This window comes from Mycteria americana, chromosome 2 (assembly GCF_035582795.1).
Source record: "Mycteria americana isolate JAX WOST 10 ecotype Jacksonville Zoo and Gardens chromosome 2, USCA_MyAme_1.0, whole genome shotgun sequence".
Classification (NCBI taxonomy): Eukaryota; Metazoa; Chordata; class Aves; order Ciconiiformes; family Ciconiidae; genus Mycteria; species Mycteria americana.
In genome coordinates, this window is record NC_134366.1 from 140,147,665 (window position 1) to 140,163,003 (window position 15,339).

The following is a 15,339-nucleotide window of genomic DNA, read 5'->3' on the forward strand; positions in this document are numbered from 1 at the left end:
TTTTTAAAGCCCAATGGTTTGGAAAGTTCGTAGAAGTCCTGGAAACAATAGGCCAACAAGTACCTGCACACAAACCAAATCCCAACTCTCTCTTCCCACCTTGCTGTGTAGCTGCAGCTGAAGATGGAATATCACTAATGCAGCTTAATTCCCCTTATCCAGTTCAACACTCAACTGTCCAGGTACCACTGCTTATGAGAACAAATCCAAACTGGATTGAGTGATTTGGATTAAAACTAACTGGTTTTAAAAGCAAGTTCGTTCAAACTTATTTTTTTTTAAATGGTCAGGATTTGTGAGTGTGCAAGCACATCATAATGCCAAACTGCTTTACCACAAGAGGCAAAAACTATACCGGCTTCCCCTCAACAAAACTAGAAATTATACAGCTGCACTATTGCAAAGCTTTTAATATCAATAGGACATCTTCTAAGAAACATCAGTGCCACAGGTGGTGTGTCCTCCGTCCCCGTGCCCGCCCCCCCCCCTTTAAAAGATCATTCATTTTAATAAATATTTATGTATACAAAAAAAAACCAAACAAAAAACCCAAAACAAAACAAAAAAACAACCACTGAGAACAGGACTGGAAAGTCTTATTATCAATTATATTCGAAACCTTTCCTGACAGACATTTGTTTAATCTGTTCTTGAAAATTTAATTACTGACATGGGAATTTTATGGTGTCCTTAGACCATACCTTTAAAACCTTAGATGTGAACTATATTTTGTCAGACTTTCAAATAAAGTAATAACTAAAAATCAAACATCCAGAACAGTATTCTTAACATATGATATATGAATTAAAAAAACTTAATTTTCCACAAAAATAGGTTTTTTAGGTATCAAGACGGTGACTTACTTTTTCCAAAACAGAAGCCATCATCTCTTGAATAAAAAAATTGTACAAAAGTGAAAGCAACTATTGATATGAATCAGCACAAGTTTCATTTAACAGTCCTGACATATACTAACAAAACAGAAACTCTCTTCCCACAAAAATCCTGGATCTGAAACTCCTCATTCAGTATCTGAGGTGTTTGTCAAATGGCAAAGAACCATGATAAGGAACTATTTGATCATCTACGAGAAATGAAAGCACATCTTAGTGATTTTTTTTTTTTTTTTTTTTTTAAGAAAATTTCCTTCAGCTGTTACAACAGATACCCTCTGGAGAAAAGAGGAAACACCTCACTATTATCCAAATTCCTCCCTTGATATCCGTCACAGCATTTTGCAATTACTGACAGCTTTGTCTCAAGTAGCTGAATGTAAGGAACAGTGCTTCTGCACTCCACCATGAAAAGGTCCACACGTATTTCCATTCAAGGGTAGTAATCTATTTTAAAACAAGAATTTATTGTGTTATAGTATAAAGACACTAAACACAAAGTGTTTAACAACATGAACATTGACACAAAATAAAAGCAAGATTGTTTCAAGCCAATTCTGTAACCATTTCATGTGAGAAATTCCAACTGAAATAAAGTTACATACACAGGGTCACCCTATGGAAAGGATGGCACCACCTTCATCTAATTCAAGCCCTATTTCAGGACATCATCGCATTGTCAGAATAGTTGCATTATTTTGAGGGCTTGAGTGGTATATAGGCTTTGTCTTGGCCCTCTGTATATAGGTGAACTTACCCACAGATCTACAAGAGAACCAACGGAGGCATTTCTACTGTAAACTAAAAGACCTGAGGTACATTCTCTTCTAACCTACCTTGCATCTTTTTGATCTAAGTATATCATAGGGGGGGTTATTAAAGAGCAGCATAAATTTGGTTATTTAACTTCATTGTAGTCCACGTGATAGGTCAATAAAACGTATAATGCTTTGCACTACAACGCACATCTTCAACAAAATACATACAGTATGTAATAAAGCTTCTCTAAAACCATGTATTGTAGTATGGCAAGCCACCACATGAAAAGATACATGAATCTGAGAAGATGTACTTGAACCATTTCTTCAGAGACGTTACCTTGTGTCACAATAAGGTGTCTTTGCTGTGGACTATTTGATAGGATCCGTTATGTGAACCATTCATACATGAATTTCTCAAAGATGCGTCAATCCTTTCAATCAATAGAGCAGTTAACATGAATATACAGATTAAGTATCAGAGTACTGCTCTTTCATATGAACCATTTCCAAAAATAACCAGTTTGATTAACTCACAACAATAAAATTTTGCTAAACAAGAAGTTAGGAACAGAACTATTTAATTTGCTTAAAATGATTATTTTTGGCTCTTAAAAGAAATTGAATTCTATGTTTTAAAGGCTCATTGTGAAAGTATATATACACATCAAATTTATATCCAAAGCTAGATTTTATCATTGAGTTTTAAAGGCCAAGAGATATTGTCAATACAGTAGAAAAAATAGCAGTTCCTGAAGCATATTGTAGCCTCACTTCACTGGCAATATCTGTAATTCAGTTGCTGTACAAAATACTTCTCTGAAGCAAATCCATCTGAACTCTATCCACCCTGAGTTAAGCATCTATACTTTTTTAAAATGTTTTAAACATTAGGTAACAGAGAAGTATGTACAAGGCTATAAAACTTGTTAGTTATCATACAGCAGTAAGAAAAAAAAAAAATCAGTATTTTCAGCCAATTTTCTATTTGTTATTGTGGTTATTCATTCTGGGTTGGGCGGGGGTTTTTTTTGGCTTTTGTTTGTTTTTAAATCAAGTAACTACTTGATTTAGACATTCTTGCATTAATCATTTGAATTTTTTTGAGTGCAACAATAAGGCAACAGTAAAAAAAAGTTATAGAAATTTTGCATATGTGTAAAGGTATTAAGTTTATAAAAGTGCTTCCTAAAAAGACAACCTAATTGCAGTATCAAAATATTACAGAGTCGTGAGAACAACTATCTATTATTTCAATAAATGTTGCTCCATAGAAAAATGTCAATCTGATTTTAGGCTTTTTCCCCTTTTTTGGTGAAGTAAAAGCCTGGAAAAAAATTGTTATGGCTGTGTGGGACAAGCAAATTAAGAAAATATACTTTAGTCTAAACTTAAATAAGAAGGTCCACACTTTTTTTTCAAAACATTAAGCCTCTGTCAAAAATGTATTTTTTTTTCTTTTTATAGTACAGGATTAAAAGACAAGATGATGCTTACAAGATAAAGAAATAATTTACATGAAAATATCTTCTGACAAAGCTTTTCAATCAAAATATTGTTTTGTAACATTCAAACATGACATACAACAACAAAATAAACAGTGAATGCAAACAAAAAATGTTATATGGATTGCTTTCAAACACATAAATAAATGAAATATTGGTGTAGGCAGTAGGGCTCATGCTGATGGCTAGCAGGAAATAACAGTGTGCAATCTATTTGGAAAAAGCTCTAAAGTACAAATTACACGCCCAATTACGGACTGCAGCAAGTTCAGTTATATCACTGCCATCCTCTCCTATCTCCAAAATAAATTCTTGATTAAATCACTCATACCCTAAATTACTCATACCTTTGCTTCAGAGATATGAATAACTATATACAAAAGTAGTTTTATTTCACCATAGGGATAACATTGTACCTCTCTGCCAATGTCACTTGAAAAACCTTCCATGTCAAAACAATTTGACAGCAGATAAACAATTTAATAAATATGCAATGATCTTATTACAGTCCTTCAGCTAAGCATGTTAACTCATGCTGCTAGTTTTGTGATCACAGTGCATAGAATCCAAATATAAAAGAATGGGGTGGCTTTTAAGGTAATGGTCAATTCCTTGCTTATAATCCAAATATATCCAAAACTTTCATAAGCTCTGTCATGCATCAATCTTTTTTGTGGCAGGAGCAAAACCTTTCCCTGGTACAATGTCCATTGCCGGCAATGGATGCACCAAAACCGCCAAGGAGCTCAGTGTTATTGCACAATATATGAAGACCTGGAATTCTTCCAAAAGCTTAAAATAAAAATAATGGAATTATTCTGACATTTCTGGACACCTGCATTAATACTGTATGACTAATAAAAGCATGTCAGTTGCATGGACTGAACCAGCGATCAACATGCGCCCAGAATGCACACTAGTAAAAATGCAGTCAAAGGAAGTAGTCTTCATTGCCTATAGGTCACTTCCAGTCAAAGGTTAAAGTTCAAAGACTGAATGATCAAAGTGCTCATTTTCTCAGTAGGACTATCTTCTGCTACGAGGATCACAAAATGGTGGCATCAACATGTGTCATCTTTAAAATAAAAGAAGAGCATTTATGGAAAACATATAAACATTCTAAGTCCAAATTAGCAAGGTGCTGTACACAGAAACAATTCCTAGCATAGACAGTAACATGCAGTGGAAATACACCGATTGAATAATTCTGTGGTTTTGTTTAATAATGACTCACGAAAAAAAAGAAGAGAATATCAAACATAAAACTTCCAAAATACACATACAGCCCCAAGCATATTACTATCAGAAAATATTCCATTAAAAGGACAGTAATTTCCACATTTGATATTTAGAAAGCCACTCATTAAGAAAATGAAAGACCAATATGCTAAACATTTTGTCCCCTTAAAGTACAGCAGGTCCACATAAGTTATTAAACTGAGAAATCTTTTTATACGGACTATATAGCAATAAGAGCTGGCAGAATGGGCTTCTCTTGACGCATTCTCAACCTTTTATACATATATATATATATATATGTATATTCATTTATTTCTCAAAGATCAACACAAACTATAGCTGACAATTACGCAAAAGTAATAGGTTATTAGTGTAATCCTAAAATCTTAAAACATGAAAAAAAACCTTACTTTCACTAAATTTTAGATACTGTGATTGGACAGAACATACTACAAAAAGAAGAGTATTCTATGCCAATCTTTTCTGCATTATGCTCAATATTAAAGTAAATATTTGTCTGGAAAGCTTTCTCTTTTAAACTTTCTCTTCCACACATTGACCTGCAGTATATTTGCATCTGGTAACAGTAAATATTAAGCTTGTTAAGAGAAAGCAAACTTACTGTCTGGTTATTTTTAATGCACTTACTTGTAACCTCACGCACCTAGAAAATGTAGCCTCCTAAACAGTGTTTTCACTGTTTACAGATTTAGTATGTACAAAGTAGCAGCAAACAACTCTACATTCTCACTGGAAAACATTATATCATCTATATTATTACATGTAAAACACCATCTTCATTTTGATAGGGGGGTAAAGAACAAAAACTGTACATGTAGAAAAGATTGGACAAGCATGCAAGAGAGATAGAGGGGGTATTTAAACTGTGTACTAAAAGTTTAGGCCAAATACCAGAGAAAACACTTTCTAATTAAAAAACCCAAAAGCAGTAAGGAGGTGCTGGTTGAAAACAAACACCATTGCCCTCTTTTTTCACAAAAATCTACCTCCTGACAACACCAAAAACAGGCAACGGCTTTATGAAACCAATTTCAGCCTGGATGCTCAAGAAAACTGTATCTGGAAGATTCTCCTGTCTTTAACACAGCGTGATCAACCCTCAGATTGAAATTCAGCATGAAATTCAATGTACAGTTGAAGCAGATGTTGGGTAGGGCAGACAACCTAGAAATATTTTTAGTTATCCAAGATCAGGAGTTTTGAAACAGGGCTTGCGAGGACATCAGTTTGTAGCAAACAAGGCTCCATAACTCTGCTTATGGAATAAGCTGCTTTGTTGGGGCAGGGATGAATGAGAAATTAAAAACTCCCTAATAAACTAAATGCACAGAGACACACATTTACATTTCAGAATATATCTCAAAGTGGCACTTTATCTCTCTGTGTTCATACTGGTTTGCTTTACATCAGCTCCCAATCATTCACTATTTGCTCCCAGCTAAATAAATTCCAGGCACCTACTGGAAAAAAAAATTCCTTCAAAGGCATATGTTTAAAGAGATGACAGTCTCCCTCCTTTCTCTTCAAAACACAGGGATTCATTTTCACATTAAAGCTAAGCCAATGGCTAGCTAACAACAGAAGGGGCAGAACCACTTTGCATCTCCCTCCGCATGTTTGCATCTCCCTCCTCATGTTCTTGTATTGGCACTGGCATTTATTTCACTCAGTGGTTACCCTTGGACAGTTGGTTTTCTTTCTTGGTTGGGATTGTTTTTTCTCCCCTAATTTACCCAGCCCAAAGTGGTTCAACCACAAGATTAAATATGTGACACTTCAGTTGAAGCAGGAGCAGAAAATGAAGATGACAGAATCACCTTTTGCAAGGGCTTGTAAATCTTTTCAGGTGTACATAAGGTCGAAGAGAGTTCTTTTCCAGAGAGAGGTGGTTAAAATTTACAGGCAAGCTACACTTCCCATTTTAGTGTAACCCACCATTTCTTTAAACCCATTAAGAAAACATTGAAAATTTAAAGATCATGCCCTGGCAGTCCTGTTATATGTCCACAGAAGAGAAACAAAATTACTTGTAACTGAGAGAAGGAGCAAGTGACATGCAAAACTTGAAGGAAAAGCTCTCTAGTATTTAAGAAAATTTGTGTCCAATGGACATCAGGCATGTTTTATTTTTTAATGTAAGAATTTAATGGTACAGGGAAAAAGCCCAATGAACTTTTAACCATGAACTTTATCTCCTTTGTAATAAGTACTTAAAAAGGAAGTTAAAAAACAAATGAAAATATAATGAAGCAAAACAGTACGAGTTATTTAAATGAACTGACTTGGTTTCTCTTGCCTCAGGTTGGTTTTTAGGTTGCTCTGAATTTGGGGAGGGATAGGGTTTTCTGACTTTCAGAAAATAGCCATTGTGTAGGTACTTTGAAGTAATTAAATGACTTGTTCAGTGGACTATAAGCAGCTTGATGGTTTTGAGCCACAATTATATAGCAACTTTCAGATAACCCATAAATTTTTTTCATACTTATTTGGTGTTTTGTTAACTCGAATTTTATGAATAAGAAATCAAAGTAGTATCTGCAGACTATTCTCCTTGATAGACTTCAATCCTGAATCAAAACGAGACTCTAGTACAAATTCAAAGTAGACAGGACGTATTTTAATCACAAGATAAAGCCAATAAATGAAAATTTACTTCTTTCTCTATAAAAATAGCTAGCAAGTAAAAATCAAAATAGTTAATAAAAACTCTCCAAAAATTGCCAATAAAGAGAAAGCAATACTAGAAATGAAGAAGCACCAAACATTCCAAGAGCGCAAAAACAGGAAGAGAAGAAGAAGTGACTACTGAATAATCTGGTGAAGATGAAAAACCCAGCCTTGCAGGCCATAGGATTATTATTCTTGGAGTCAATTTTGAAAACAACATAATGTAAAACCACACGATAAACAGTCCTGAGTTTCTTGAATACCTCTTAATCCCATGACATACAGCACTCCTTTTACTGTAACTGAAGTCACCTTGTTTTAGAGATACTATTAGAGTATTATGAAAAACAGAGTTTCATTCCGTTACATTACCATATATCAAAACCCCATGGGTCTCAGCAAGTATTATGAAACTCTCAAGTTTTTATTGTTAAGGCATCCACAGGTTTTTAAGAATCTAAGGGTGAAGGCTTTGACATTTGCCTCTCCAGTCATTAACTCCCACTGTCTCAAAATACCTAGTCTCATTTCATGTAGGGGACAGAACATGTCCTGGGGTGGGGAGGCAGTGAAAAACAGAGGATGTCTTATGACGGAACCTTCAGTGAAACATAGTGATGGGATCAACTCCTCCTACACCACTCTAGTATACAGTATTATCTGCTCTAACACATCCTTTCCCAAAATACATGGGCTTCCGATAACCACCATTTGTACAGTAATTTCCTAGGGAAAGCAAAGAAAGTACTGGCCAACAAGAGAGGAGAGAAGAAAAGCATAGCCTGTCTCTACCCCCTCCTTCTTTCCTTCCTCACCAATGGAGTGGATAAGACAAGCACATACAGCCAACCCCAGCTCTGGGAAGAGGATGACAAATGTTGAGGCAGAAGAAAGAAACCACACAGTATAAAGTCAGACAGAGAGCACATGGAAAGAAAAAACCACAAAAAAACAAACCAAAACACAACACTAGCGCTGCAGACACTGTAGTACTATACATAGCAATTTTAGTAAGTTGGTTTTTTTTAATCATGTACATGTAGAATCTTATTACTCTATTATTATTAGTTCTTAAGAGCCTTTAAGTCAGCCAACTGTCCCACATTGGAAATTCTAATTAACAGTGGAAATCTATTAACACACATAGCTGTTTACAAACATATAGGCATCTTTTAATTGCCATAAAAGCTCTTAAAGCATTACCAACAACAACAAAAACCCCTGGGTTTAGAGCTAAACCTGGTTTCATTACGGACCTTCCCTAACCCCAAACTGAAAATTTGTCATGGACTAATACAGTTTACAAGAACTTTCATTCAAATTCAATCCTACAATTTAAAACATATAAATCTGTGCTGTTTAAATTTCCATCAGGAATTATTAAAATAAGATATTAAAAAAAAAAATCACAGCAGAGTATCTCAGAGACAGGATTTTAATAACTTTTTGAAATTTAAAAAAAAAGAGTTTAAGGCTTTGAATGCATTTATCCTACTTTCCTACATTTTAATTGCCTTCAGTCTGAAAAAAAACTTTGAAATTCCTGGTCCTAGTTAAATACTTACCATGATACCACCATTTTGTTTTCTTTGGATTCTTGTTACACGTTCTTACATAAAATGAGTTATCTGGAGGTCGCCTCTGCAACAGAAGAAAAGACCTACAAATAATCAAACAATCCTCATATTGTAATACATGAGCTATTTAATAAGCTTATGAAAGGCTACCACGTGAATGCAGTGAAAATGAGCTAACAGGCAGGGCTAGACATTTGTCAAGGAAAATCTCTTAAGGATCCAGGTAACAATTCTTACTGGAGATACTCCAAGTGAAAAATTAATGAAAACCACCAAATGGTTTGGAGATAGATAGGGGAGAAATAAATAAAAAGAAAGAAAACAACCTATAAGAAAGGAACAGCTCTCTTAAAAAAAAAAAAAAAAAAAAAAAAGAAATTCCTTTGCAGTTTGGAATCTAATTATGATATATTAGATCCAATTCACATCCATAAGTCTCAGCTTGGAGTGGGTGAAAAAGTGAACTTAAACATCTATATATGATCAATACTTCATATTCTTCAGCTTTTTTCTTAAGTGTCATCATTATGCAAAACCAAAGCCATAGGATACAATACAAAACTGTTTTGGGGGTGTTTTTCTACCACATACACATGACTAGGACTGACTAGGATGTGACGTAAATAGACGTGTTTGGATAGCACAGATGTACAAGTTCTGACAACATCTAACTTCCATAGCTATTCCACTGCGAAAGAAATGGTCAAGAGTAAAAGGGTATTCTCTTTACAAAAAAGGTCTAAGGTATCAGTGCCAGTCATCTATGACCAAAAAAAGCAGCTTGGCACCATTTACTTTCCTGAAATGAAAATGATCAAGAGCACTGCAATAGTACAGCTGCAAAGCCTCACAAACATCTGCACTACAGACATTTCAATAGTCATTTTTCACTGCCTTTGGATACAGAATCAATTTAAAAAGAATTGTCCTAAAACACGACTGAACTTCACTATTAGTACAACTAGAAGGGTTCCATTCACTCCTCTTCTCCAATAATGATATATGAGCAGGTTATCATTAAAACAGTTACAAAGTACTTACTGCACTGTTTATTTTGCAGTTCTAGCTTAGTATTTTTTCAGTAGTAGAAATGTAGTTTTGCATATTTTAGAATTTGAGAAATTAAGATCTCACTTTGCAAAGCAGAAAAATATCAACTTTTACTTATTCTACTCCAACAGTGCTAAAAAACCCCATACCTTTTCTTTGCAGCTGGAAAGCATGCTAATAATGCTAAGACAAACCGATTGCACTGACAGAGCTGGAGACCAGTCTTCTGTTAGAATGGATAAACAGATATGACCATTGCTATAAACATGAGGATGAACAGGAATATTGTCTCCAGTAAACATGACCTAAAAAAAAAAAAAAAAAGAAGAAACATAATTGTAATTTATTGTCCACATTTTAAATAAGACTGTATTGCTTTTGGGAAAACAATATTATCTTATTTAAGAAGTGGTTCTGCCATTTTCTCTTACACTAAATATTACACTTTACCCTGTTAGGTTCGTTCATTTTTGGAAACTATTAATTGAAATGTAAAATAAAACAAAGGAAGCCTAAATAGCTAGTGAAGATGAAGTTAAATAAATGGTTAAATGTAGGGGGTTTGTTATTAATATTTATACAGCATAGAAAAATGCAAAGGTAACAGTGTAAAGACATCAAACCAAACTTTTTCTATCTTGCAGCTTCAGTCTTTTATGTCTTAAGGAATACAGCTGCCTAGCCAAAACACTGGATTTTAATGGTTTCATAAGCCACAATGTTATACACCAGGAAACACAACAAGATTCACAAATGAGTATTTCTATAACCCTGGACACAACAGAAATTAAGTTCTGGACAACTCATCCAGGTTCCAGCATAAAAAATACAATGCATCAATCCTATTAACTATAAAATAAAGGACTTGTACAATTGAAGTATGTTACCATATAGGAAATATTTTTAGATCATTATTTCAAATGGAATATATTTTTATTCGACATGGGTGAATATGCAAGAACAGCATTTAGAACCTTAACTCCTCTCTATTAAAAGATAATATCACAGTCAAAAAAAGGTTAGAAAAGCAATTCTGACAACTATTGCTCTTACACCAAGTTTATGTCAAACAGGTAGTTGGCTCAGGACCAATGGAAGTCGAGTAAAAGTGAAACCTTTGTAGCAGCATTATCCTCCTGAGCTCCTTATCCAACATAACCACTGTCAATCTTTTATGCAATGACATAATAAATCTCTACCACTCATAACCATAATACCCAGAAGCCTCTTAAGTGTTTCCTAAGTTATAGAGATATACGTATGTGTACAAATATGTATACATGTACACAACACACCCACCTCATCACCGACTACAAGAAAGAAGCAACACCTTCATCATATAGGAAACTGAAATTAGAGATCTTAACATATTTGCCAAATGGCAGATAGCTTTCTGAGGCAGCAGAAAAACTGGATGCAGAATGATCTTTCATAGGTCTTTAAACTGATAGTTCTTAAGCATTGAAGAGCTTACCTTCATAATCCAGTAATGTATTTCACTTCTAACTGATGTCTTCCTTTTATAGGAAAACCAGAACTAGGCACACTAGGTCAGTAAAAGCATGCACACTATGACAGACAACATACTTCTGAAGGCAGAAAACAACCCAGTGATTAAGCAGCTGAAGGGTAAACTATCAATTCACAGTAAGGAGATTTGCAGGAGAGAGAATTATGACCCAGAGGTCTGTAATATAGAATGAACTTACTGCACAGCAGCATTTTTATAATGGAAATTCTAGCCATCTACAACAATCAAGTATCCAGTACTTAAATTCTTAATTGTTTTCTGTGCTAAAAATCAGTGTACATGTACAGATCTAATTTGCTGTTTTACAATACATTGCACAGACACACACACACAGGTTGGGTAATGAGTACAAACAGTACCTAGGTGGAACCAAATGAATGTGGCTGCTCTCCTGTGGGTCACCTATGAGTAGTTCACTGCAAACCTGATGGGGTACTTCTTAAAACCTAAGACTAAAAAGTCAGCATTCTAGTTTTTATCATGGTACCTAAACATATATAATGTTTATGGTTTAAGTATCTCTCACAGCTCCCTGCTTCAGTTTCAACACAAATGTGTTGAAAAGTGTCAGAGAGCACTCTCAGAACTTTGAGCTGAAACAGACAGGACAACAACTAAGGCACTCTTGCTTTTCTTCTTCCTTTTTCAGGAAAGCGTGGGTGATAGCCGAACACTACTCTTACCAGCCACTTTTTTTAACATTCCCCTCAGGTAATGAAGGGATGGATGTACAGAGCTCATTCTGCAGCCTAGTAGTATTGCTGCCGCTTCAGTTCTTTACATTGCCATGAAAGCAACACCGTATCTCACACCTCAATTATAGCCACTAGATTTGCAGGCCTCTCATAAAGATGTCATATATCTATAAGAATCCCTATCACAAGCACAGTATTTCCCCAGCTGTATTAACAATAGCAGCAGAGAAGATGCAAGACGCTTAAAAACAAGCTAGAAAAAAGGAAGTTGGAAGCAAAAAGAGAACGGACAAAGAAGCAGTTTCTTGTTTACTCTACTCCTACAGTGCAATGAAGGGGACCTTCCTACTTTACCCTGTGTTGCTCTTTCATACGATATGAATATTAACCTCAAAGAAGCCTCAAGTTTACACCGCTCTTTCAACTCCTATGAAACCAAGTAGACTGTCACAGCATTATACCTCACTGCAGAGTCATTTTTAAAAGAAAAGGCATCTGCACAATGTGTTTAATACAAATTACAGTACCTAAACTTCACATTAGGATATGTGGATGATACTAATACTCAGCATGCGTCACGCAGCTATAACCTAAAGGTAGCATTAAGCAAGAAGTAAAGCAGTTACCTGAGGTGAATCAAAAGGATACCGACTACTGAACTTAAATAGAAGCTGAAATTTCTCCCCTTCATATAGTGTTCCTGGAGCACCTTCCATGTCTACAATCCACCTAAGGAATGGGGAAAAAATTGTTAGTGTCGTGGACTGACAAATTATAATTTTACTCCTGGAGCACAGGACTAATCAAATCAGTTACCAATCACAGCCAAATCTTCTGAACTCTCCATTAGTATCATAACTATCACAAAAGTGAACAACACATCAAGCCCACATTTGAAAGAAACAAGTTTGGTATTTTACATACAGGCATTGATATAGCGCTGCAAATTATACAACTAAGTATGACTTGAACTCAACACAGGCCCATCAGTCCCCCATAAAATGGCTGTTAATGTGAGACAACAAAGCTGAAACAAAAGACCTGTTCCAAAGTTTATTCCTACACAAAAATAGGCTTGGAAGGAAACAAACCAGTACACATTCTCTTTCATGTTGTTTTACTTTTCTGTCAAGGAAATCATCAATACAGTTTACTAAAATAAAACCTGTATCCAAGGGGGAAGAGCAATGCTCCTCTTACACTTACACCTGTGAAAAACTCAGAAATTAAATGGTGTATAACCTGGCAGGTAATAGAATGAAAACTGGAAAAGTTAATAGTATAAAAAGGAAAAGGACATAGAAGACTAAAAACAAAACAAAAGGAAGCTTTGCAACTGTAATAAAGGTAACACCTCAACATACCACAGTATTCTTTTTCCTCTGCTTCTGCTCCTTCCATGATAATAACACGGAAGTAACTGACAGATGGAGTTGGGAGGGTGGAGGGTGTTGGGTGCAGGTTTTTTGTTGGTGGTGGTTTTGGGTTGGGTTGTTGGGGTTTTTTTAATCCAGTCAAAAAAATAGATGCTTTGCATATTGTTCAACACATACAGCAACACTCTGCTATCTAACTTCTGTCATTTTGGAGTTCTGTTGTTGATCAGTTAATACCATTGCTTGAGGCATCATTTCCCCATTTTTGTCTATCACCCTTGAGTTTTACACATTTGAGCAATACAATAACATAAAGATTCAGCAAGAGACTACAAAAACGCTCAGATAAGATTTACATTAGACTGAAGTTAGGCAGCTGAGATTTTTCAGAACAGCAATGTGTACAGAAAAGACAACATCTCCTCCAGCTGGCAGTCTGATAATCCTATTCCCAACCTCTCCATCCTTCCATCCTTCTGTCATATACACTCTCCCCATGTATTTGAGCCGTGCACATTTTTAATCTCCCCCCCTCCCCCCTTTTTTTTTTTTTTTTTTTTTGAGAAAAATTGCTTCTCTACTGAACTGCTAGCTGTCACACTCTTCAGGACGAATGCATCTTCAACAGTAGCATGATGATGGCTATACTAGTGTTCCATATTTTAATTTTGTGAAGACCCCTTCAATTTAATCAATCTGTGCTCCAGACCACTTATCTCTTCTTATACCTTCTGCTTTTACATTAATACACATGCTGCACCAATATTCTCAGCTTTATTGGTGCTTGTGATCCAGAACCTTCACTTTCGAGTTTTTAAAATAGTTTCATTTACTAAGTAGAAGGTAACTCTGTCTGGACATTGCTCCTTTTATGGTCAAGGAATCACTAGAACCCAACTTTCCTGTGTGCTGTACGGTTTAGCCATCTCAAATTTCTAATCCTTGTGTATTTAAAATAGATGATTGTTTAACATTTCAAATGACCCAGTTACATCATGGGTCAATTATTTTATTCAACACCTTTGAAAACCAAGCTAGTACTGCTACACAAATCTTTACTGCACCAATTCAAACCCTAACTTGATTAATGAACTCAGAACATGCTACTTCGCATCAAAAACCCTCAAAGAGAAAAAATACGGTGTTACTTGTGACAGAAAGCTTCTTAAACAGTGACAATTCCAAAATCTAGCATGACAGTAAACAGGAAGTTTTTATTTGTAAGGTATTGAAAGATATAAAAATTGTACATAGCAGAAAAAAATGAGGTAGTACTCATTATTTAGTACACAGAGACATCCTAAGAAAAATGGAAATCCAGAAACAGAAAAAAAAAACCAAAAGATTTTTTTTTTTCCTTTTCCATCTCGTCATCTGCTGTAAACTTTCACTTAATGGCTGGGGTTTTTTTTAAATGAGTAAAAAACACTTGCAATATCTGTTTGAGTCCTTTTTTCAGAAAATTTAAGTATTTTGCTTCCCAAAGAAAACCCAAAATGAAGCTGCAATTCAGCAGTTGTACTATTATTTGTACCAAATTCTGGAAAGTGCTATTTCAATGTGTTTTAGTCATATTCATCTGCATGAACTATCACAAAACCCAGCTTAATTTAAAAAGCAGTAGCAGCGTTTATCTCGTTACATACAAGGCTCAGAAAAGCCTCATGTAACATGGTCTGAGTGCCACCACTAAAAATACAGATGTGAAGCAACATCAGAAGTCAGCTCTATGTTATGTTTTTAAATTGATCCATCAATCAATGATATAGTCCAGAACATATAGCCTGAGATTCATACTTTTATAAATGTTTAGATCTGCTAAGAATTTTTTAACATTTCTCTAAAATTAAACTAAGAAAATTATCTAAAAGAAATGACAACACAGACTAAATCTTTTGTATTTCGGTCAATTAAAAAAATGGTTTAAATACCAGGAACAACATCTGTCCAGTTCCAATGGACAAAACACAGTATATTTAACCATGTTTCTCTTTCCATTTTGCTAATCACAGAAAAAAATACAGGAG

General features: G+C 35.0%; 1 protein-coding gene across 2 annotated transcripts in view; it reads right to left on the reverse strand.

Annotated features, from left to right (window-relative positions):
• Positions 1–629: 629 nt before the first annotated feature.
• UBE2W (ubiquitin conjugating enzyme E2 W) overlaps positions 630–15,339 on the reverse strand; it is a 34,831-nt gene continuing 20,121 nt past the window's right edge. Inside the window, exons 3-6 of one of the 2 annotated variants that reach the window (XR_012774496.1) lie at positions 12,563–12,665; positions 9,860–10,015; positions 8,649–8,743; positions 630–4,231 (exon numbers count right to left, since the gene is read on the reverse strand). Coding sequence is in view for 1 of the 2 variants with exons in the window: in XM_075494821.1 (XP_075350936.1) it covers positions 4,218–4,231; positions 8,649–8,724; positions 9,860–10,015; positions 12,563–12,665 (349 nt within the window). In the remaining variant the exon portion in view is untranslated. The remainder of the gene's footprint in view (positions 4,232–8,648; positions 8,744–9,859; positions 10,016–12,562; positions 12,666–15,339) is intronic. The other variant, XM_075494821.1, reaches the window with a different exon arrangement.